The 25,982-nt window shown below is 40.0% G+C and overlaps 1 protein-coding gene across 1 annotated transcript in view; it reads right to left on the reverse strand.

Annotated features, from left to right (window-relative positions):
* Window positions 1–21,540, reverse strand: part of RNF19A (ring finger protein 19A, RBR E3 ubiquitin protein ligase) — a 31,256-nt gene extending 9,716 nt beyond the window's left edge. Inside the window, exons 1-6 of the mRNA XM_063299564.1 lie at window positions 21,273–21,540; window positions 11,154–11,932; window positions 6,851–7,059; window positions 5,280–5,424; window positions 3,750–3,912; window positions 2,050–2,164 (exon numbers count right to left, since the gene is read on the reverse strand). Of these exons, the coding sequence (XP_063155634.1) occupies window positions 2,050–2,164; window positions 3,750–3,912; window positions 5,280–5,424; window positions 6,851–7,059; window positions 11,154–11,749 (1,228 nt within the window). The 5' untranslated portion in view covers window positions 11,750–11,932; window positions 21,273–21,540. The remainder of the gene's footprint in view (window positions 1–2,049; window positions 2,165–3,749; window positions 3,913–5,279; window positions 5,425–6,850; window positions 7,060–11,153; window positions 11,933–21,272) is intronic.
* Between the last annotated feature and the right edge of the window lie 4,442 nt (window positions 21,541–25,982).

The raw sequence follows: 25,982 nt of genomic DNA on the forward strand, positions 1-25,982 counted from the left end.
TCTCACCTGGCAACTGTACTCATAATTACCCAGATCCTTCTTGGGAATGATGGGTGGAAAAAAATGCCTGCAGGACATGGGATGAATTTGCAGGTTTCCTTGCAGATAAAGTAGCTTGTATCCTCTCTTGTTTTGATGCCAACTGGGCAGAGTCCACTAAGATGAGCAAAGTAATGCCTTAGGATTTGATCTTGTGGAACCTGATTAAGTGGAAAGGGTTCCTGTAGGGTGGGTTCTGACATATGGTGACCAGATCTATGCCCTTCCTGGCTTCTCCAGGCTGCCAGGCAGGGGGTGAATTGCTGGATTCAAGAGGTAGTCAATCAATTACAAAATCAATTACAAAAGATTCTAAGGGAAACAGATTTCTTCCAGGTAGGATTCAGGCCCAGACATGAGTCAGAAATAGTCACTGCAGTAAATTATTTCTGCTGGGACCTCAGTGAGGGGTGCTTTCCACTTGTTCCTATTAGTTCCTTTAGCAGCATTCAGCACCATTCAGTATTTTTCTAGATCACTAGTTAAGAGTTTAGAGTACTATTCTTCAGTGTACCAAAGTGGGCAGTTCCAGTTGGTAGTCACGGGGGAGGATGTTCTTGAGCCCTTGATTGCCTCAGTGTGGTGTACTAATGGGTTTGATGCTCTACCCCAAATTATTTAACCTATCTATGAAACTGCCAAGACAGGTCATCCATTGATTTGGGGTGAGGCTTAATCAGTATGCAGATGGAGATGCCAGGGAAATCCTGAATCAACGATTAGAGGCTGTTAGGATGAGGTGAACCCAGTAAGACAGCATTCCTGTGAGTCAATCCTGTGGGCCATTTGAAAACTGGCAGTTACTCTTGAAAGATTAATGCTTCCCCCAAAAAAGGTAATTCATGACTGGAGTTTTCTTGGACTTACAGCTATTGCTTAAACAGTAGGTGGAAGCTGTGGCCAGAGGGAACTTTGCCCAGCTCTGGATGGCATACCAGTTACAACCCTACCTAGAGCAGGGAGACTTGGCAATGGTGATTCACACCCCAATCACCACTCAGATGGACTACTATAGCACACTGAATGTGAAGCTGCCTTTGGAGGTGACCTGGAAGCTGCAGATAGTACAGAAGCCAGACTGTTACCAGAACAGCCCTGCTATTACAGGGTAACTTTTAGACCTATACAGCAGAGCACTGGGATACACTAGATGAACCTTCTTCAACTTTTTGACCCTGGATGAACCCTTGAAATATTCTTTAGGCCTTGGGGAATCCCTGCACATTCAAGTTCAAATATAAGCCAGAAGTTAAAAAATTATATTTGTTTCATGTGCAGGCCTGTATATATGCATTAATAGTGTTCTTAAACTAAAAATAATGAAACTTACCTCCTTCATCTGAAGTTGCCCAAATCTGAAATAATTTTTTAAATAAATCATGATCAGCTAGGGAGCACCTAATGACCTCTCACAGAACCCTGGTTGAGAAATCCTGCACTAGACACTATCTCGCTAAAATGAATTCTGCCTGTCTGATCTGAACTTCTAGGGAGGCCCTGTTAAGTGTCTACCAACCTCATGAAGTTGATGGGATCTGGATCTACCCCCCTCCCCCCACAATTTTGGAACTTGTTCTCTCTGCAGAGCCATGCACCCTTCACCCTTTGCATTCTGCAAGTACTTTCAACCATTTTATTCTATTGTGCCTTTCGTTCTTATTAATGTTGAGTGACCATAGTTAGGATTTTACTACTGCTTTTGCTCTGGTATTTATTGCTGGTTACTTAACCACCCAAAGTGTCCATGGATTGTGGTGAATGGCAAACATCATTAAATAAATAAACAAATAAATAAGCAAACTTTGGAGGAAGAATTATGTTTTTCCAACTACTCAAACACAAACTTTAAAAAATAGTTAAATTGCTAGCCCTGGATTTCTAGCATCATCAGTAATAATATTGTTTTAGTAATTTTTTTAGTAAAATGTAGTGATTTTAATGCAATGTAGTAATTTATTCAGGGAAAAAAAGAAAGATATCCCCAGGCTTTCTATCAGAAACTATACTTACCTACAGTGACTGCAGCTACAACTGGTGAAACTATTACCGACAAGGTTACACCACCTGCAATGGCTAAATTCCTCTTATGCTTTGAAATGTCTTTGCCTTCATAGCGATTATGAATCTTTGTAAGAAAGAGAAAAAAAATATATTTTAGAGCAAATTGCATCTAATTGCTGGGAGAAGAAATAATATACAGGAGTGATCGATATTATCTTTATCTATTTTCTTGCCATTTTAAATTAATGAATGCCTCAGGTCCCATTGGTATAACTAAACAGGATGAGTAAACAAATGAGAAAAAAATGTCTCTTTGTTTTGGACTTTTTTCCTTTTGTGTTTAAACCTTTTCTCTGTTAGCTTGGTTTTCAATCTTTGGTTTGGCTCTTCTCTAGAGGTTAGTGTTTCTTGGCAGCTTGAAGATATGTGGACTTCAACTCCTCCGATTCTGACTATGAAATACTGTGCCTTGCACATTGAAATATATGGTTGGCAGCTGGGTGTGAATACAATCTTTGTCTTATATCCAAGTTTCTCGGGAAATTACTTTTCTTTGTGACTAGGAAGACCCTGACAGGAAATATTTTGAGACCAGAGAGAACTTTATGGGAATTATTTTGTGCTGGTAGCTAAGAAAGTCTCTGGGTCTTCCATACAAACTGGCAAGCTTCCAAATGTTGAGACTCCTTCAGTTTTCACTGCAAGAAAATTTATCTTTTTTCTTTTAATGCTTAGCTGTAAAGTCATGTCGCAGCATAGGAGCCATAATGTGAATCCCATTAAAGTAATAATTTAAATGTTATCAGAAGGTCAGTGAATTGGTAAGATAAACCCCCCTAGATTATCAGGTAAGGTTTGGAATCACCACTGAAAAAGAATCCACCCGCAATAAATAGATGTCATATTTCAGATAACGTTGGGACCCTCGATAAAACTTCATCTGGCTATGATGGCAGTGAAGAATAAATGGATGAATGTGGTTTTTTAGATAAGCAGGCCACTACTAAAGTTTTCAAAAGTCAAAATCAGAATGTTCAATTGCACTTGAAAATTGAACCAACAGCTACAGAATCATTGGCTAGTATTGGTAATAACCCCCACCCTTGTATTGCTTCAATGTCTGCTATAGACTCAATACAGGTAGTCCTCACTTAACAACCATTTGTTTAGTCACGGTTCGGACTTAGAGTGGTGTTGTAAAAACGACTTACAACTGGCTCTCACACTTATGACCACTGCAGCACCCCTGTGGTCACATGATCACGATTTGGGTGCTTGGCAACCAGTTTGCATTTATGACTGTCGCAACATCCCGCAGTCACATGATCACCATGTGACCTTCCCAGCCAGCTTCTGGCAAGCAAAATCAATGGGGAACTGCATGATTCGCTTAACGACCACATGGTTTGCTTAATGTCTGCAGTGATTCGCTTAATGACCGCTGCAAAAAAGGTCATAAAATCAAGTAAGATTCGCTTAATGACCTTAGCTTTTTTTGTCCAGCAAATGAAAGTCCAGTCCCAATTGTGGTTGTTAAGCAAGGACTACCTGTAGGGTGATACTCCAGAGGAAGTATTACAAAGAAGAAAAAGAACAGGTAAGAACTGACTTTAAAAAATATTTTAATAAACATTGTGTGTAATAGTGGAATAACAAGCAAGTCCTATTAAAAAAATATGAAAATTTCAAAATCAATTTAGCTTTCTCACCTTACGTCCCACATATACAGGAATTCCAATAATCATAGCTGGTATAGCAATGCCTGCTATTAGGGCAATTCCTACAGGTGCACCTACAAGTGTCCCAAGTTGCCAAAGTATTTTCTTCTTCCGACTCCATGGTTTTTTCCCCCAGAACGTACAGCCTGATGGACTGAGAATTTTCCATATATAAGATTCACCAGATTAACCAGTGAACAATCTTAAATAATCAAATCATGTAACTTGGACTGTTATTAACCCATATGCTAACATCTGAATATCAATTTCATTTTGATATATGAGTTCTCACCAAATAATATTTTAAAATAGGAACATCTAATCCTATCTTTTTCTCAGTTACACCATTTCCAAAATTCAGCCTAAAGGAACATTTCTTAGACTGCATCAGCCTTCATCTATCAGGTGCACAAATACATAGAGACTGCAATTCTCAGAGCTCTCAGTCAGTATTAGGAAGGCGGATTTACAATATAAATAAATAAAAATATCTTTGAATCTGGAGGGTTAGTTGAGATTTGACTTTTCTAAAATTTAACCAACAAGCATATGGCATATTCTCAACTAACCCTCCGGATTTCTTATCCTGCTTTCTTTAGCGGGGCGGGGAGAATGCCTTTGAGTCCGTGTTGACCCCTGGCAACTGCCTGGACTAGTCCTCGCAGTTTTTTAGGTAAGATTTTTGAAGTGGTTTGCCACTGCCTTCTTCTCAGGGCTGAGAGGGTGACCAGCCCAAGGTCACCCACCTGGCTTCGTGCCCAAGGCAGAACTAGAATTCATGGTCTCACAGTTTCTAGCCTCAACCACTAGACCAAACTGGCTCCACCTATGGTCTACAGCACTGCCGTATACTGTTAACAAGAAGAATGCACAATCTGCAAAAGATTTCTCTGAACAGGCAAAACAGGAATTTGAAGGGAAACTATTGTGACAGATTCCTCTGCAGGAAGGTATTTGCGTACGTTCTGCTATAAAAATACGGGTCTTTCTGCATTTGCTCATCATATTACAGAGTACTTTAGCACACTCAAAAATCTCCGAAGCCACCATGCTTCATTTTACTAAATGCCCACACAAAAGTGTTTAAGAGTTTCAGAGGGCCACGACCTTTTGGGCCTTCCAGCAGGCTGTTAAAACCTGGCTTTTCCCAAGGCATTAGGGCAAGGATGTTAGAGGAACCCAATATACACTTGTCTGTCAACTTGTTACATGGTGCCTCAGGTTTTTTTCTTGGTATTGAATTCTTTTAACTTTGTTTGGTTATGGGGTTGTTTTTGTTTTGCTTGGAGAGGGCTGCAAATTGGCTGTTAACTGCCCAAAATTATGCATTTAAGATGGACAGCCGTATAAGTCTTCTAAATAAATAATGCTTTACCTAACTTCAGAAAATCTGCATTTTGAACTAGCATGGCATAAAAGTAATTTCTGTTACAAATTGGAATAAAAAACACATTAAATTACTGTTAGCAAGAAAAAAAAATCATCTTTATATTTTTTTTTTCTACTATTTCCCATACTTACCTTAAATAATGCAAGTCTGAGATCTCCTTCATACACAACCAACAGAATTCACAACCACAGACAGCACATGTCATATGATTGCAACTTCCATCATTCATCTTTATTATATAAGCAGCACAGCGGGGGCATGGCTTTATGTCATCAGCTGTTTAAAATAAAGAAACAATAGCAATATTGCTCCCAAGAACAGTAATAGTTAAATATACGCTACATCTGAGATCCAACAAAACCAAGAAGCACCCAGTGCAGAAATTTAATTAAGTAAATTTCTAAGTAAAACTCTAATGTAAACAGTACACAGAAGTTTTTCACTTTACAAATTATTTTGCTCTAAAATAATACTAGATCCAAAGCTATTCTGATGAGATTTTTTAATAACCAATGTAAAAGCATATAATACTGTAATACACATATTATCACAGATAAAATAGCACAAGTTGCAAAAATGGTAGCACAAGCATAAAAAAAACTAAAAAAACTGTAAAAATGCTTTCCCCTCCCTCTTCCCCTTGTATTTTAATCAGGCCAGATAGTATCAATTAATGGTGATTTTAGAAAGGAAAGCATTTTTTTCAGTTCAAGCTATTTCCCATATCTCAGAGCAGTTTTCTTCTTCACAGGCAGAAGAGCAAAAGGTTCTCTGAAAGCCTCATTTCCTTTTCTGCATGGGGAACTTTTGCTGTGTGGAGTCACGTACAAAGTAATTACTCCCTCTTTTTATGTTCCAAGAGGTGGGAGTATAAACAGAGGAAGGGGTTGGATTAAGTCTGCAAGTCAGTGGTTCCCTATCTCAGATATAAGAGGCTCTATCTCTTCATATTCCAGTTAAATCAATAGTTTTATAGTTTAAACAACTCGCCCTCCAATAACAAAACCTAGGTTTGGACATTAATAAAGCATAATTTCCTAGATTCATATGATATAGTAAGTACAGAGTGCAAAAAGAATGGCCATGATCCAGATCCCTCCACCACAGAGTGGGTTTCTTTTCAGCTTTTGGTGGAGTTTGAAGGACAAAACCAGTGCCTTAAGCCTTCCAGATGTTTAAGGCACACATTTTAAGCCTTAAAAATCCAGAAACCTCTTAAGTAGAACCTTGGTCTTGCCCACCTTCAAAATATGATTATTAACATGCTGTGCAAAACCTGGGGGTGCCCAGGAACCAACAGAAACTATGCACCCTTGTTCTGAATCAGAAACTATGTTTTATAAACCATTAACTCTGGATTCATGTAACATGGTAAGCCAAAGCTAAGCAAACCACAAAATGGTTTACCATAACATCTGAACTCAGCCAGTGTGTGGTCCGTTACTGGATATTTCAAACCAGGAGTTCTATCAGTAGCCAGATCTTTACACTGGTTACATAAGCTAATTAAGTCTACCATGTCACAGACTAGCAGCACATTGTTTCAGTATGTTCTGGACGATTTTATAATTTTGTATTAATATCAATGTACTGAAAAAACAGATTCACATCTTCCTTTTTTCAATGTCAGTAACTGATGAACAATCTAGTGACTCAAGGTGTAATGTAAAAACATTTCTAACATTTAGTATTGAAACAATACCTGCAGCTCCAGACTCCTGGCTATAGCTAATGGATGAAGAACGAATTGTTCGCAAACGTAGACTTTGTGCTCTTTCCTGACGAGCAGCATCACAAGTCTGGTTGGGATGCCAAATTTGCTTACAGTGGTAGCAAAATTCAGTTCCACAGCCTTCACGCCCACACATAAGTTTAGGACAGCTTGCACAGCCAAAAGCAATGACCGCATACCTTAAATATTCAAAAATAGATGGAAGAGTTTATTCTCAGACCTTAGGTAATACATAAACCCTCCCTCAAGTTAGCCTAGACCCCTTCCATGTTTTCTTGGCAACAATGTAGAAATAGCCTAAAACCACCTTCTTCCAGGGTGTTTTTTCAAATTCCTAGTCTTATCTAAGTCTGAAATTTCTTTGTGGTCTCTTACCTAAGTTACGTATACAGTTTTTTTCCTTCTTAACTTTTCTGAAATCAGCCAAGGTGAGCCAGGTACTGTCACATGCTGTGACTTCCTCAGTTCTACATAATGCCAATTAAAATAGCTGAGTTGTTACTAAGAAACATCATCCTCTATAAAAGTATTAATACAGTAATATTTAGAGACTCTAATTAATCCCCCGTAGTATATCTTTTAGGTCTAGACTCATAACAAGCACACTGTTCAAGTAACAGACATCATTGTGCTATTCTGCACGACTGAAACCAACTTTGTATAAAATAAATAAATAAATAAAATAAACCCATTTCAGAGCACAAGAGATGATAAGAAAAAACAACAATAATAAAATATGTAGGAAAATGTCAGAAACATGAGAAACAAGACTTATTTCCCCAAAAACGAAGGAGAGGATGGAGGATTGTGTGTTATACTTAGAAAAAGTACAAAGCACTGTTCTGGTCAGATGGTCTAATTCGTTTATGTATTATCAGTAGATTAACACACTATCATAAATCATTTGTCATACGCCACCCAGAGTCACTTCTTGTGAGATGGGAGGCCACCTAAATGTGTTAACAAATAAATAAGAAAAAATAAATAAATTTCCCACAACCCAAGCTGGCAGTTTCTTTTGAAGCTGCATCCTATAATTAGGTATAAATTGTTTATAGTTGTACACTTTCCTTTTTCTTTCCTACTGTCCATTTTTCTTTTGAGCAATCTCTTTTTAAATTGTAAGCAGAAGGCAACAGCTTTTCTTCATTGACCTGTACCCCTCTTGCAGCCTTTCCAGCTGAAGGATATAGAAGTGACAAAGTTCTTATCATGGAGTATGGTTTGTATCTAAGGTGTATTAAGACTTGGGTGTTTATGTATCAGTCCTTTGAAAACAGGTTTTACGAGAAAACCATGTGATCTACTACAGGACTGCAATTCCCTCACCAATTCCATAATACATAAACTAACTCTAATACAGAAATCCACTGCATGTTTACTCAGAATTAAATCTTGCTGAATTCAATGCAGATTACTTCCAGGAAACGTGTGCAGCCAAGAATAAAAAAAACAGAACACGTTTTCCAAATGGAAATACACAAGTAGACAGCTATTGTAGCATAAATGTGAGTTGGTTTTGAACTCTGCACGTTAAAGGAAACTGGTAAAATCAGAGCCACATGGGAGACGTGAATACATTAAAAAACAAACAAACCAGATAGTTTGATGACTTCAATACATCCACAGAACTAAACAACAACAAAAGGGCAAGGCAAAAAAACCTTCTGTACACTGATTGATGAGGCTAAAGTTGGTATTTATTCCCAATTCTGACAATAGTTATTTTTATTTTATTTAATTTTCATTTATCTTGAAGGGCACAGTGTCTTGTTTACAGAGATGTATGATATGGTTAATTATGTATTTATCTTTAAGTCCAACATTAAAAAAACATTAGCTTTATAGACCTTTTACTGATTGAGCTATCTTTCACATTTTAACATGAATAAGAAACTGGAACAGGGAATAAGTACAGGTAGTCCTCGACCTATGACCATAGCAACCATTCCAAGTTATGATGGTGCTGAATGAATGGTGGTTATGACCGTTCTTTGGAGTTCCAGCCATCCCAGCAACCCTGTGGTCATGTGATTGTGATCTGGGTGTTTGGCAACCCATTCACACTTACAACCAGTTGCCAAGCGCTCTGCATCACGTGATCACCAATTGCAACCTTCCCTGCTGGCTTCCCCAGAAAGTCAAGTCAGCAGGGAAAGCTGCAAGTTGCTGGGGTAAGTCTCCCCCACCTGCTCACCCTCCCACAGCCCCTCTGCACTTGCACTAGCCACTTGCACACACCCCCACACACTCGATCCTCGCCTCCCTCGCACCCTCCCAGACCTGTGTGGCATCTCTTGCGCACTCCCTTGTACCCTCCCAACCTGCATGGCGCCTCTCGCACACCTTCCCTGACCCACACGGAATCTCTCGCACACCCCATCGCACTCTCCCCGACTCTCCCTCACATTCTCGCAGCACTACACCCCGCTTCTCATGCACCCTCCTCGCCCCCCCCCCCATATCCCCTTGCTCCCTCCCCCACACAGCAGCACCACTTATCTGCCTGCAGGCCTGGGATTTGCAACTTCCTCCCAGCTTCCCCACTGACTTTGGTTGTGAGAAGCCGGCAGGAAATTGCCTCGCCTAATGACCATGTGATTCACTTAATGATAGCAACCGGGACTGCAGGATTGCTATTGCTAAGCAATGCAGTTGCACTTTACAACCGCATCGCTAAGGGAGAGGAATTCCGATTCCAATTGCCATCGTAAGTCAAGGACTACCTGTAATCAACTCCAGCCTTGTCACCGAAAATTCAGAAAGAAGTTTGCTGTCTCCTTGTAACTCTCTCTCATAGAGGCATAACTGGCATTATTGATGATTGAGGGATTCATTTAATCAAAAGTTCCATGAAAGTATCATATAGTACAAACGTATTAACAAGCCAACATGCACTATGATTTATGAATGTCTTTATCTGAAATGTGTTAGAGAGCAATTATATTTTATCTGCAGTAGTAGGATTTTGCCTTAATGTTACATCAAAATAAAGTATTAAGGAACCGCAATATTTTAGAAGAAATTAACAAGTTTTCTTACACTTGTGTGCATGTGAATTAACAGATATTAAGTTCTATGAATCAGTAAATTCCCATGCAGTATTAGAACCATACATAATTGATAAAAATGCAGAATTGCAGTTCTCTTCAATTTTTATTGAAAGAGAAATGTGGTATACAAAATATAGACAGCATGGATATGAATGTAAGGTATAATGGCTTCCAAATAAAATTAAATATTCTACTCAATCTCAAAATTTATAGCCATAAACTTATTGTACTTTTCTTTGCTATCTAGAATTCAAAATCTTAGCCTTCCCAGTTATCTCATCAGTATCCTCCACATTTTATATACTTCTTCACACAGCCTCAAAGGTTTCCTTTCCATATTCAGCTACACATATTTTATTTGATCATATGGCACTTCTGGACTTTATATGTGCTTTTAAAATAGGTTAAGTTAATAAGTCTCTTAATACAAATGCAATATGTAAGTTAAAACCTAAATGGCATGTTTGTACTTTGAACTTGGTAAAGATAATTTAAAAAAAACACTACATGGCAAATTATACAATTAAGACAAAAAGGTTTGCAACAATATGTAACAGTATGTTTAATATTTAAAAACATTCCTCCAACATTAAGCAAAAGCTGGTTTATGATATCTTACACTTTATTAAGAACAGTTGGCCCTTGTCATATGAAAATTTCTGTTGCCAATTATAGTATTTTTATACCAACTTTCACAATTTACATTCACAAAACTCTTAAATTTGCTATTTAAAAATAAAGAATGTGAAGTTAAAAATGTTTAAGAATTAAAGGCAACCTACAATTCCACACAGATGAGAGGGTGGGTTAATACAGAAGGGTGGGGCTGCCTACTCAGCACATAAAGTAAATGAGGTGCAGGAGAGGGAAATCCCTTTCTTAGAAAGACCTTCCTCCAGTACACAGCAAGTTAATAACCTGTGTGGAAAGCTACCTACTCTGGAGGCTATATTAAAACTTGACAACCCCTTTAATATTCTGCAGTGTGAAGTACTAACATTTGGGTGGTGGAGTGGTGGAATCTGTTTCTCAATTCTCTAATTTTGTTTTTTCTGCTATTAAAGTTAACAGCAAACTAATTACTTCTGAATGGCAAAAGGAAGAAACAAAAACCTGAAATACAAAATAAAAACATCTTGGTAAACAAAGACATTACATATGAGCAATTTAATAATCAGGAAAAGATAAAATAGAGACATGAACACAAAAACACCACTTACCCACAGTCTGGAGCAGGACACCACCTACAATCAGGGTCTGCAACAAGCCACCGTCTAAGCATAAACTCTTCATATTTTTCCATTAAGATGTCATCATTTAAAATTAACCGAATATCATGAGGATTAAATCGCTCGGAGCACTCTGGACAGCTGATATTAACTCTGCTCTCTGAGATTTCTATCCGGAGATACTGACGCAAGCAATCCACACAAGATCTATGGTGACAAGTCATTATTTCCGGAAACCTCTCCTTAGAGTGCCGCAAAAGGCACAAGGGACACTCCATGAAGTCTCCTGTTTGTTTACTACAGATGGCTGTTCCACTGTCTGATGACATATAGGCAGAGAAAATAGAGTTCTTGTCTGGGCATATTTCTGAGTGTATAGTTTCAATGCTTGCAATTCCATCAACGCCACCATTTACATCCCTGGATTTACGTTTCGTATCCCTTTTCCTTCGAAAGAGAGATCTCAGTGAAATTCTTCTTTTCTTTGGTGCCTTTTTAATTGAAGGCAAGCTTACAGAGGAGGCAGTAGATTGCAGGTCCCTATCAGATCCCATTTGCCGATGTAAACTCATGGCCATAACATTCATCAGAAATGGATCAAAGAACACATGCAACTGTGACCATTTTTAAAGACAAAGCGCTACTGAAAAGCAGCATATTTAGGTCACATAAGGAAAGAAGGCTTAAGTCTTGTTATGCATGATCAGATCTTGTTCATACAGCAAATTCTTCACAATATGTAATTCCCCCCCAAACACTCCTCAGTGATTCTGAAAAAGATGGAAGAGAGACATAAAAATTGGCATCACATTTATTCAGATCCATTGTTATTTGCAAAGGACTGGTATTACTGTTTATTCGTGTTACAATTACCTAAACCTTGTTTGCTTCATCCACCTGTTCAATTAGTAAGAGAGCAAGTAAAGGAAATTCCCAGTTTCCCAGCTGTCATTTTAAAAAAGAAAATGTCTAGCCATTCTCAAAGTTGAGATGTGTGGCAACATATATAGTTGCTGTTCCGTTTTGTAAGAAAGGGTTGTTCTCACTTTTCAGGATTTTTAGCCAGTGAATTGCCAATCCTAGAAATGATAGTCTGAAGAAAAAAAAATCCAGAAAAACACTTTTTAAACTTCACAAATGTGAAATATTTGCAGCCCCAATTAATATAAAATAAAAATAAAAATCAAGTGTTGTGGTGATATGTCTAAAGTTAAAGACAATTTCAAGTTGACTTCAGCTCTTGGTATTGCAGTATTCTTGGTAACAGTATGAAAGTGGGTTGCCACAGCTTTCTCCTGAGATGTTGTTTTCTGTCCATCAGCACGATTACTCTCCAAAACTGAATGGAATGGGACCAAGCTTGTTGCAAGCCAAGAAATAAAGATTTGAATTTGAAAACGGGTCAGGTCTAGCCAGGAGCTGTGGAACAAAACAGTCCAGAAAAAACTCCCCCAATGTGTTATTTATGTGAGAGACAGTTGGCCAATGGCTCAGAATATTGCTGGCTGTTTCATTCTAACCCCCCATCACTTGGATGAAGGCAGAGCATGTGCAGCCTATCTTGCACTTACTAGTACACACGTACAAGCAAACACACATAGATGCAACACAAAAGGAAAGTGGAAAGACACGGAGACACAATGTTACTTCGTCCTACAGAAGAAAATACAAATGTATGACTACCTTTTATAAAGAAGATGGAAAGAATTCCAGAAACCATGCCCCCTGCATTGCTTTGAGTGGAGTTTTTTGATAGTATAACAGTTTTAGGTGCTGCTTTCTTGAAAGATTTCCTACAAACCCCCACAAAATAACATGTACATTTTTAGCTGCTGCTCATGGTTTTTCAGATCAAAGCTATTATCATTAAGAGGGAAAAGAGATGAATAGGAAATCAACTTAACCACATCTAAAACCACATCTATCATATAGAGAAAAAAATTTAAACTACTGATTTCTACTACTTCTCCTTCCAAATAAAAACATAGCTGTGAATTTGCGAAGAACAAATATTTAGTTTAATGTTCTATATACGGCAGAAGTAATTTAGAGATCCTGAGAAAAGCACAATGTACTTCTAATCTAAAAGAGTAATTAACTTTTACTTCTTACAGTTGAAAGATGTGGAGTACAATGGATTACTTAAAGGAGTCAAACTTCCAAATAGTTCATTTGTTACAGTAATGGAAGTTCACAAATAAAGGGAGGAGACTATCAAAATACATCCTTCCTGAGTTACGCTACAGCCAAGAAATGAAAAAGACAACAATAGATCTATCATATTTTGTATAGTAACAACTAATTAAAAGACCAGATTCAACAGGCAAGAACATGTCCACTACAGACAAGGCTATTGGCCACTTGTTTTAAGCCTATAAGCAATGAGGCTTATTATATTTTCAGGAATAAATTGTTCTCTCTCCACCATTTAAAGTAGCATTTAAAAAGATGCCTTCATATACAATACATCTAATGTTGACCTATAATTGCTAATACCTTAACATGCAGCATTTTGGAATCCCTAAAACAAAATCAGAAAGGCTTCCACAGAAATGGGATGACACAATTACTTTAAGATTCTTAACTGGAAAAGAAGTGTAATTTTAAGAAGAACCTGCGTTTCAATGTTCCTGTTCAAGTTTACTGCAGCAGAAGCCATGATTTATAACAATTATGAAGTCATAACAGCTTTACAAACCACAACTCAGTTAATACATTATATTAAGTCAAACCACACATGCTTACTTCTATTCTACAGCTAATTATAATTAATGTTATAGTCTTAAAGAACTGAACAATCATCAGAATTAAACTGGAGTTTGAAAGTAACAATAACTTTACTGAAAGTGGAGAAATTTGAGCAAGAGAGGCATAGGGGAGACCAAGTGGAATTCCTAAACAGTAGTTAAGATATCTAGCATCTGTATTAAGCAATAAGGATAAACACTAACCGAGCTATTTACTTAAAGAATGCTATTCTGCTCCTTTGGCAGAAAAGGTCCTAAAATAGTTTACAAAGATGAGCAGTAATAATTTCTGCTGCAGGTTTATAATTGCTTTCTTTTTGTACAGATATTTCATATGAATAATTTACTGTATAAATGCAAAAAGCCTGACTACAGATTAGGATAGATCAAAAAGAAAGGACAGATACAATTTTAGATATCTATTTTTAAACAATTTTGCAAAACAATGAACCGTGTCAATTTAAGTATGTCCATATTTCAGTTAGGAAACTGTAAATTCAAACCAACGTAAGTATCAAGAAATGGCAAAAGCACAGGTAGCAAAATCCCAAACCATTATTCAACTTGGTTTAAAAATCAAAAGGATGACAATCACAGAAAGGAACAGGGAAATCAGACACCTATGTCAGTCTTCCCCAATCTGGCTGTTTTCAGAGGTTGTCATTTCAACTCTCAGAATTCTACTGCCAGCATCACTACTGCTGAAAATCCCGGAATGAAATCCACATATCTGTCATGTTCTCATTTCAATGTGCTGTTAACATTGTAACGTTTCACATGTCTTTTTCTGTTCCGTGTTCCTGCACCCGGGGTTTTTCCATTCCTTCACCCTCCGTTGTTTTGAGGGCTTGGAATGTATGTTTGGGTTTGCGCTCCTGCTCAAGGTTACTTTCCCAGGCGCGTCTAACGGCTTCTAGCACCTGGGAGGGGGAGCGTCCTGACGAGGGATGGGGCGGAACTTGCTCACAGGCAAGGCTTTTAAGTTTGTATTTGGCGCGCTTTTGCTCATTCTCAGCTTTCTCTGTATTTGCATACTATTCCTTAAATAAATCAGTTATCTTTAAGCCCGAGCTTGTGAGACTGAGTATTTGGGATTAGGCAACCGTTACATAAAGCTGAGAATCATTTCATCCATTTTCCGCTAGCCCCATCCAATCGTTGGATAAGAGGGAACGCTAGCGATGACAGAACCTCAGCTTCGCGCAAGTGAGGGAAGCGAGGAGGAACGGGAGGCGGCCAGAATCCGGCCAGCGCTAACCTCGAGAGCGCAAAGAGCAGCACATCGGGAGTTGCGAGATATCCAACTAGACGAGCTGCTGATATCCATGCAGGAGAGTCTCAGGAGTGAACATAGAACTGTTATGGAAAGAGCACCGGGGAGGGGGTCTCCACAATTGTCCTGGGAGCCCGAAGTCCCCTTGTCACCAAGGGTGGTGGTAACCAACCAACCCCCGGAGGAGCCGGTCACTCCAGCCCGTATGAGGGCATTAGAGGATAAAATGGATTTAATAGTGACCATCCTTAAGGATCTACCCAGAGAGGCAGAGCCCACCCCGGAGGATTGGGAGGAAGAGCCGTCACAGTACCCCAGGCACAGTACCATATCAACCCGGGGGAGAAGCAAGACTCGATCAGCCCGTCAAGGGGGGGAGCGAGAGGCAAGACCTCCTAGGGATCGACCACCCATGGGGGCTCGGCGTACGCTGACATTCGCGGCACCGCCACAGCCAGCTGAGCCGGCAAGAACCTTCCCACCCTTTGGAGTGAAATTCGATGGGGATCCCACAACGCTCTCCTTCTTTATCACTAATGCCAAGCATTATATAGAAGATTGGGGTCGGAACTTTCGGTCAGAACATGGCAAGATCAATTTCATTGCCAACAAGCTGAGAGGAAGGGCAGCGGATTGGTATGTGCAACTATGCCAGGCTGAGGCAACTGAGTTAGAGGACTTCGATGACTTTTTGTGGGCACTTAAACAGCATTTCGAAGACCCTTTAGCTCAAGAAACAGCTAAAAATGACCTGCGGAAACTCTACCAAGGGTCCCTCTCAGTTGCCAAATATGCGTTGGAATTTAAAGCCTTGGCAGGAAAAGTGGAAGACTGGTCTGAGCCAACAATAATTGAAATGTTCAAACAGGGGTTAGAACCCGAAATCCTTCGATGGGCACTAGGAAGAGATGATCCTAAGACGCTATATGGGTGGATTCAGTTGGCGGGCAGCGCAGAAAATGCCCTACAAACCTATGCCCATACCAAAGAGCTTAGACAATCACGTCTTGCTAGAGGAGCGCACACATCTGGACTTGCCAGCCGCCCCAAACCGAAACCCTGGGAAGAGGAGAGGGAGCGACGCTTCTCCAAGGGTCAGTGCCTCAGATGTGGGAAAGAAGGGCATCGGGCCACGTCGTGCCCGAGACGCCGCCCAGAGGAACGACAGACGAAACCTACGGTAAAGTCGCCTGCTCCTGCTCCACCGCGAAAACTGAAAGCAGCCGTCGCGGAACTGGACCTGAACCCCCCCGAACTACCTTTCGGAGAAGAGGAAGAAGAGTTGCAATTCGAGCAGCCGGCGGGAAAAGCCTACCACCTGCCCTGAAGGGCGCCCTAGGGCAGGTGGAAGAAACCGGGCGTAACCACGATTCGGTGAGTGGAAATTTCCCCACACTGACTGTTAAAGTTAAACTGAGTTCAAAAACCAAAACTGTGGAAGTTTGGGCCATGCTAGATTCAGGTTGCTCCCGTTCCCTGATGCACCCTGATGTCGTAGCGGCTCTGGAACTGCCCACGTTCCCTTTGCCAAGACCTATGATTTTCACCCAATTGGATGGAACTATGGCGGGAGGGAAAGCAGTCAATCATTCCACGGGACTGGTCGCCTTGCAGATGGGCTCCCATCAGGAAAAGCTGCCATTTGTGGTAGCTCCAGTGGGGGGTCCCCTGGTAATCTTGGGGATGCCTTGGTTTGTGCAACAAAACCCTTTTATCAACTGGCTGCATAGAACTGTGACGTTTGCAGATGGATTTTACAAAGTACCCGAAAAGGACCTACTGGAGGACATGGAGGGTGGAGGGGTAGCGTATACCACTGTGCAAACGCTTCAACCTCTTGAGGGACTACCCAATCAGTATCAGGATTTTGCTGAGGTATTTGGGGAAAAAGAAGCGGATCGCTTGCCACCCCACCGAAAAACGGACTGTGCCATTGAGTTTTTACCAAACGTAAAATTGCCTCACCCAAAAATATACCCCATGTCTCCCAAAGAGCTTACTACGCTAAGGGAGTTCATTGACAAAAACCTGGCTAGGGGTTTCATTGAGCCGGCAAATTCCCCGGTAGGAGCTCCTGTCCTATTCAGGCCAAAAAAGGATGGGTCATTAAGGCTTTGTACCGATTTCCGCGGGCTCAATGCGGTCTCAATATTAAATAAATATCCTTTGCCCCTGATCAAAGACATGTTATCACATCTGGCCAGAGGCAAAATTTTCTCAAAACTCGATTTGAGAGAAGCGTATTTTCGTATTCGCATAAGGGAAGGGGATGAGTGGAAAACAGCGTTTAACTGTCCTCTTGGGGCTTTCCAATATAAAGTCTTACCATTCGGTTTATCCGGGGCACCTGGGGTTTTTATGCAACTAATCAATGAGGTCTTGCATGACCACCTATTTAAGGGGGTACTGGTATATTTGGATGATGTATTGATTTATACTGAAACCATGTCAGAACATATCCACTTGGTGCGTCAGGTACTGGCTAAATTGAGAAAAGCAGAGTTGTATGCAAAACTGTCAAAATGTGCATTTCATCAGTCACAAATTGATTACCTAGGCTATCGAATTTCAGCTCAGGGCATTGAAATGGACCCTGCAAAAGTAGAAGCTATTGTGGCATGGGAGCCTCCCCGTACCAGGAGACAATTACAAAGTTTCCTTGGATTCTCTAATTTCTATCGGGCATTCGCCCAAAATTTTGCAGAAATTGCCCTCCCCCTTACTGAACTGTTAAAAACTAAAGGACAGGGGGATACGCGACGTTCAAAGAACCCAGGCGCGCTCCTTAAATGGACTCCAGCCTGTCAACAAGCGTTCGAAGCGCTCAAACAAATCTTTACCACAGAACCAATTTTACAGCATCCAAACCCCTCTAAACCCTTCGTTGTACAAGTCGATGCTTCTGATTTCTCCATAGGAGCAATTTTGTTACAATCTGACCAATCTAGCACTTTAAAACCCTGTGCCTACCTCTCTCGCAAATTCACTGAAACAGAAAGGAGATGGCACGTTTGGGAAAAAGAGGCTTTTGCTGTAAAAACGGCTTTAGAAACATGGCGACACCTGTTGGAAGGCACTTCAAACCCTTTTGAAGTCTGGACTGACCTGGAAGCTCTAAGCACCAGTCGAAAACTCAGTCCCAAACAGCTGCGCTGGGCTGAGTTTTTTAGCCGCTTCGACTTCACCCTTAAATTTATACCAGGCAAGAAAAACTTTTTAGCTGATGCACTCTCCCGCAGACCCCAAGATGCTGGCCCAGGGCCAACTGTCCAAGGCACCGTCTGGACCGACAAACAATTAAGTTTGGCAGCAGTGACTCGCAGCCAGACCCGAGCGCAATCAACACAACCTCCAGCCGCTCCGCCTTCCAGCTACTCGCCGCACTTGTCAATTCCCTCCGATTTGCAACAACAGTTGCTTTCCCACCTTAAAACAGATACTTGGTTGCAAACTCATAGACACATTTTAACTTTCACCGACGATCTTGCCTGGCGCAACGATCGCCTTTATGTACCCGATGCTATGCGAAAAACCATACTCCAGCGCTGCCACGATGACAAGCTGGCTGGACATTTTGGCTACGTAAAAACTTTGCACCTTGTTCGCCGGCAATTCTGGTGGCCAACTTTACTCAAAGACCTGAAGGCATATGTCACTGCGTGCCCTGTATGTGCTGCGATCAAACGCAAACCAGGCAAACCCCAAGGTCTCCTTCAACCCGTTGCCACCCCATCTGTCCCTTGGCAGGACATTTCCATGGACTTTATCGTCGATCTACCCCCTAGTCAACGCAAAACTGTCATTTGGGTGGTCAAAGACTTTTTCTCCAAACAAGCCCACTTCATTCCATGCGCGTCTATCCCCACCGCACAACAGCTGGCACGCCTTTTCCTCACCCACGTGTACCGCCTCCACGGTATCCCCGCCCGTTTGGTGAGTGACAGAGGCACACAATTTACGTCACAATTTTGGCGGGCATTTTTGAAACTTTTGGGTACAAAACAGTCACTTTCCACCGCCTGGCATCCGGAAACGGACGGATCTACAGAGGCGGTTAATTCCACACTGGAACAGTACCTCAGGGCTTTTGTTAATTACCAACAGGACAATTGGGTCGACTTACTCCCATTTGCTGAGGTCGCTTACAACAATGCCGTTCATCAAACCACTGGTCAAGTTCCTTTTAAAACAGTTTTTGGACGTGAATTTGTTCCTATTCCTGAACTTCCTCATCCTCAACCCCTACCAGCCTCCCTTACTGACTGGGCAGACTCTCTCAAGGACTCATGGTCTAATATTCAACTGGCTCTCCTCCATGCCCAAGCTACCTATAAGCGCCATGCCGATGCCAAGCGTTCCCCGGAACCATCCTTTGCTGTTGGGGATAAAGTCTACTTATCCACTAAGTTTCTCAAGTCCCCACAGCCCTCTAAGAAACTTGGCCCTAAATTTGTCGGACCTTTTCCAATTATTGCTCAACTCAACCCTGTTACGTTTAAACTTGATTTGCCTCACAACCTTAAACGTTTGCATCCTGTTTTCCATTGTAGTTTACTCAAGCCCTGCCTATCGTCGGACCGCTGGCATCCACAACCCATTCCACCACCTCCACTCATGATCGACAACCAGCAACATTTCGAGGTCACAGCCATCCTCGATTCCCGACGCCAGCGCTCCACGTTGCAATACCTCGTCCGCTGGAAACATTTCCCTCATCCTGAATGGGTTGCTGCTCCGGACGTGCTTTCCCCTCGTCTCGTAGCCCAATTCCACTCTGCCTACCCTGACAAGCCTGCTCCATAGTTTTTTTTGGGGGGGCAATATGTCATGTTCTCATTTCAATGTGCTGTTAACATTGTAACGTTTCACATGTCTTTTTCTGTTCCGTGTTCCTGCACCCGGGGTTTTTCCATTCCTTCACCCTCCGTTGTTTTGAGGGCTTGGAATGTATGTTTGGGTTTGCGCTCCTGCTCAAGGTTACTTTCCCAGGCGCGTCTAACGGCTTCTAGCACCTGGGAGGGGGAGCGTCCTGACGAGGGATGGGGCGGAACTTGCTCACAGGCAAGGCTTTTAAGTTTGTATTTGGCGCGCTTTTGCTCATTCTCAGCTTTCTCTGTATTTGCATACTATTCCTTAAATAAATCAGTTATCTTTAAGCCCGAGCTTGTGAGACTGAGTATTTGGGATTAGGCAACCGTTACAGGCACATTCAGGTTGATAAAGGCTGACCTAAGCTTTACCTCTTCATTTATATACTACTACAAACGTGCAAGAGAGAGATTATAAAGACAGGTATGGGAGGGCTGGGTAGAAAAACACCCACACTAGAGTTAAATAGTGGATACTGTATTTTAGCTATTTCTATTGGTCTTTAAAAAGGCAGTATATATTACAAGAAAATAGCCAAATACACAAATAAATATAATTTTTAACTACTGGCTGATTTTTAAAACAATTATAAATATATGAATTAAGCAAAAATTAAGTGAAATTATTTTAAATATAGCAGTATTGTTAGTATCAGTAAAAGATACTAAAAGAACATAGATGCTTGCATATTAATAGCAACTATTCAATAAGAATTATATTGCATGGACTGTAGCTTATGAAATGCAATGTCCCTGTGATGTCATACATTCTTTTCACAAAACAACAGACCGGGAAATAAAAACGAGCTGTTTCCTTAGGAAAAAAATAATTTTTACAGGACACCAGTAAATATCAAGGTTTCATGAAATACTCTAGGACTTTTTTCCCCTGGCTTTTAAAGATACTTGATTTTTTTGTACTGCAAGGGACTGAATTTATTTTTAAAAGATAGTAAATAAAAGAAAAAGAAACGCAAAATGAGGTCATGCGACTCACAGCCTTTCACATTACCATTTTACCAGGATCCCTCTCTAATCTATTTTGTTGGTTTTAACATTTTTCTTTTAAATGCATTTTGCATAAACTAAGAGACAGGCCACATATAATCTGTGTGCGCATGCTTATTCATGCTTGCCTACGCTTTTTTTTCTTATTCCGTTATGTTTTACATTTTGCTGATGTTGTGTTTGCTTAAATAAAGAGATGGTATCTACAACTCACCTTTATCTTGGCTGATGTACACTTGAGAGAAAGAAGTGTAGAGTATCATCTGCTGGGCCAGTAGAGGAAAAATGAGACCCCCAAATCAACTAATTTCTTTTGGAAGCTGTTACAGAGGTGTTTAGTCTCTCCGTTCAACAGGTAAATTTGTGTTATAATCTTATATAGTCATGACTTTTGACACCTTAGTTCAAAAATCCATTTTATTCTGAAAAAACAAATAGCAAAAACAAATACTTAGGAGAACATGGTATAAGATTACCAAGATATATTTTATTTTAATAATGAAACTGAAAAAAATGTTTTTCTTTCATTAATCAGATACGGATTGGGCAGATGCAGTCTTAAAAAATCATGTAACATTCAAATAAGTCAAAAGGTTCACTTATTAATAAACCAATGAACCACTCTATTGGGGGAAAAAACCCAAGTAAACCAAACAAGTAGCTTCTTTACAGTTTAAATTGCAAAGATTTTTTTTAATCTTGGCAAGTTTTGTAGAAGAATTGACAGTGTTGTAGATGATAACTACATCTCTTAAAAATCTAAGACAATTATGCTATGTGTAACTCATAGAATATTTAACTTGTATTTAAGATTTTTACACACCTCAGGTTCTTTTAAATGACTGGAAAATCTTCTGAGTAATTCAACTGAACAGTTTGTATATCCAGTCACAAAAGAGTACCTAAGTACACAGCCTGAAGTTGTCACATGCAACTGAATTCTGTGACTAGCTATACCTCTTCTTACGTAGCACAGCTCGCAGAAACAGCTTACACTTCTCAGGCTAACTATATTTCAGTGGTATGTGACATTCCTTTGGCTAATATGAACTCAGATTATTTAGTATTAGAATACTCTTAAATTACATACAAAGCATAGAAAGCTCTGCAAGCTCTTCTGTCTGTACATTGATTTTTTTTAAAAAAAAATTTGAATTACTAAATTGCTATTTGAGAAACACTCAACAGCCACTTATTAAGAAGCAAAAGGGTTCTTTTAAAAAAAAAAGAATGAAGCAAAATTTTTTTTGCAGCAGTCTTTCAATTATGAAATTCTTTTGTGAGGGAAGTCAGGATTGCTTTATTCCTACCAACTTCATTCAGTCTTTGATTTTAATATTAGTCTTACAGAATTATAGAATTAGAATGTACCTTAGAGGCTATCTTGTCTAGCGTTTCTCAACCTTGTCAACTTTAAGATGTGTGGACTTCATCTCCCAGAATTCCCCAGCCACCCATGCAGGCTGGGGAATTCTGGGAGCTGAAGTCCACACATCTTAAAGTTGACAAGGTTGAGAAACACTGATCTGCTCTAACCCCATGCTTGGAGAAGCCACTAAATCACTGAGAGATGACTAACCAGCTTGTTTGAAGACCCCTAGTGCAATGTTCCTCAACCTTGGCAACTTTAAGACGGGTGGACTTCAACTCCCGGAATTCCCCAGCCAGCAGAGTCCACCCATCTTAAAGTCGCCAAGATTGAGAAACACTGCTCTAGTGAATATCTCACTTTCATGTACAGCCTCTTCCACTGGCTCATACAGCCAAGGAACCTGCTTCCTCATCATGTATTGTTTTGGCTTGTTTAAATAATGTTTTGTTTTTATTTGTGCTTTTTTTTTGGTATTGATTTGTTAGCTCTTGTCTTGGAAGCAACCACAATTTAACACAATTATTACATGTCACAGGTTACTGCTTTAAAAGTTACTTTAAAACTATAAAATTCAACACCAAACAACTGTGTAATGGTTATCTGGATTTATATGTGCTTACCTTTTCTGTGCATAGAAAAGATAAGTGGAGTCTGGTCATGTTCTTTTCTACTCTACTATTAACAATCCAGGTATGAATACTATTTAAAGGAAAGAGCAAGCTATGAATTCTGCACATTCACCTGTATGTCAATTTTCAAAACATAACAAACGCTTTTGAACTTGAGGCTGCCAGGGAAGAAAAAAAATCTGCAGTTTAAGAGCACTAAGAGAGAACAAAAAGAGAAATGGGCATTTCACGTTGAAAGAATACTTGGAAGATAAAGATCAGGCTTCTTGCTCTCATCTATTTTATTCTAGTTTTCAGGTTATTAATTTGGACTTCCAGTGAATCCCATTTTATGCAACATTTGAAAACTGAAAGACAAAACAATCTTTAGAAATTCTGTTCACAATTAACAGTACTGTATTACTTGTAAGGTCTTTAAAAATGGCTGACCAGCCAGTTTCTACTCCTGGCAGTTTAACAGCAGAAAAACAGGAAATGGCTCAGACTACAGCTATTAAACCTAAAACACATGGATTGGAAAGCACATGAGGCAAACATAAAAAGAAATTACTTTTATAAGGGAAGTGTTGATTATGAAAAAGAATATAGGCAAGTGATCTACAAAACAGTTATTTACAGTCAAATGCTGCTAAATCAATAATTAAAATATTTTCATGCAGTCTGCTATAGATTTATTTCCGTCTTGTCTTTAAACACTTTGCTTTAGAATTCTACACCAGGGAATGTATGGAACAATGTACTTTCAGGTAAAAAGTGAGCAAGTTGGTGAAGTAATAATCTACCTCTCCTTTGCAAATTCATTCAGCTTTCATGCTGGCCACAGAAAAGTAATGTCCTCATCTAGCACAGCAGCTTATTGGTACCATCTCAGCCCAAGCAACCTCTGTAATATATATAGAGGAAGAAGACTCACATATTTTATGGTCAATAGAAAAATAAATGAAATATGTAATCCCAATCATTTCTTACGATGAACACACTGGAAGCAGAACAATTAAAATGAATTTCTGCCACTGAAGGAATGGCTACTGCTGAGGCAGTCAATGATACTGTGGGTTCTATAGATAGAGAAATGTTGATAGCATAGCAGCAAATAAGAGGGCAGAAAACCTTATGTTTAAGCATCCCTGGTCAAATTGTAAGTTTCAATGAATCCCTTAGTGAGCAGAAGTTGACACAACTTCTACATGGCACAAAGTTAAACACAACTTTCTACAAATTAGAATGCATATTTACTACTGTATTTATGTTTACTTGTTTAAATATGTATGGGTGTTTCAACATGTGTTTAAACATGTGGGGATGGTTGGCGCCATGATGTGGCCCCGAGGAATTTTATTGAGATTGTTTGTCCATCCAAGATTTTGTATTTTATATTTATATTTTTATGATGCACTTGTTTTTTAATCTCTTGTAATTTTAATTGAATTGTAAACCCCCCAGAGTCGCTTGGCGAGATGGGCGGTGATGAAATGTGAGAAATATTCAAAATAAGAAAACAGTGAATATTGTAGGTGAAGTTTACACACCTTGCCAGTCAAATACTTTGAAACATGTTCTTTGGCAGCGTAAGAGGTACCAATCAAAGCGAATATTTGTAGCTCAGGGTTGAACTGTGGAGTCCTTGGTGCTCTCTGAGCCTTGTTTTCATGCAGATGTTTCATTGCCAGACTAGGCAACTGAAGATGTTGCCTAGTCTGGCAATGAAACATCTGCAAGAAAACAACAAGGCTCAGAGAGCACCAAGGACTCCACAGAAATATGAGGTTCCAAAAATTTCCTACAGCCAGCTAGGAATCTTTCTATACTTGCTTTTGCAATTTTTCCTCACTCTTCATTGCAGAAATCTTCTAGCTCTGAAATATTCTTAGGTCTCATGATGTCAGGGCATTGGGAAATCACTTCAAAGCTCTTTCTATTCAATCTGCCCCTTATGCAGAGAGAATGGCTTCACTGTGAGTCATGACAATCAAAGTGGTGCCATTCTGATAACAACCTATTATATGATGCCATTCTTGGAAAATGTGTGGTATTTGTAACAACCAAACTAAATAATTCAAATACCTTGGAGCCTCTTTTAAAGCACTGACATCTTAGAACAGACAGACAAGAACCATCTCTCTTCAGAGGTGGTAACTGAGCAGCACCAGCTCTAAAGAGCTTCCGATACTTTCAGAACAGCGATATCCACTCAGCACATATATGGCTCAAGAGAAGGCCAGGAGATTAAGCAGCAGCAAGCTTCTGGTAAACAGGAGGAGTGCCAGGGACACTACAAGAAGCTCTTGCAAGAGATTTCCAGCTGAGGCCACCCATACAGCCTGGTCAACAGATGGAATGAAGATCACAAAGTAGATCCACTGAATGTAGTGACAGGCCTGAAGAGTGGAAGAAAGCCTGCACATGGGGATTTGGAGAACACCTGAGGCCCTTGAAACCCATCATAACTTTCAGGGTGTGGGAGTGGCCCTGTAATGCTAAGGTAGCCTGGACTCCTTAATAAGAAAACAAAAGGAATAGAGATGAAAGCAACAGCCCTTCCTGCAGACAGAAGCCAGATGCAGAGCCTCCTAAGGATCCATTAAGGCAAGTTCCAGCAGTAAAACTAGGCAGCAGAGCACAATCACATCTATTTACAAAAGAGAAAAACAATACGAAGAGACTTCCACTAACAAATAGAAGGACCATCCATTTCTAGGGACTCAGATCAGGCCAACTCCAATTCTACTGAGAAATTACAGCAGCAGCTCATTCCCACCTTCCATTTCTACCTCTATACTAGCACATATGTAAATGAGCTTCATTATGGTAATATATTTTATGTATTAATTGTGGTTTTATTCTGTTTTAATTTTTAGCTCTGTTGTAAACCTCCCAGAGTCCCTGTCGGGGGAGATGGGTGGTGGCGAAATTTGGTAAATAC

Source organism: Candoia aspera, chromosome 3 (genome assembly GCF_035149785.1).
Source record: "Candoia aspera isolate rCanAsp1 chromosome 3, rCanAsp1.hap2, whole genome shotgun sequence".
Classification (NCBI taxonomy): Eukaryota; Metazoa; Chordata; class Lepidosauria; order Squamata; family Boidae; genus Candoia; species Candoia aspera.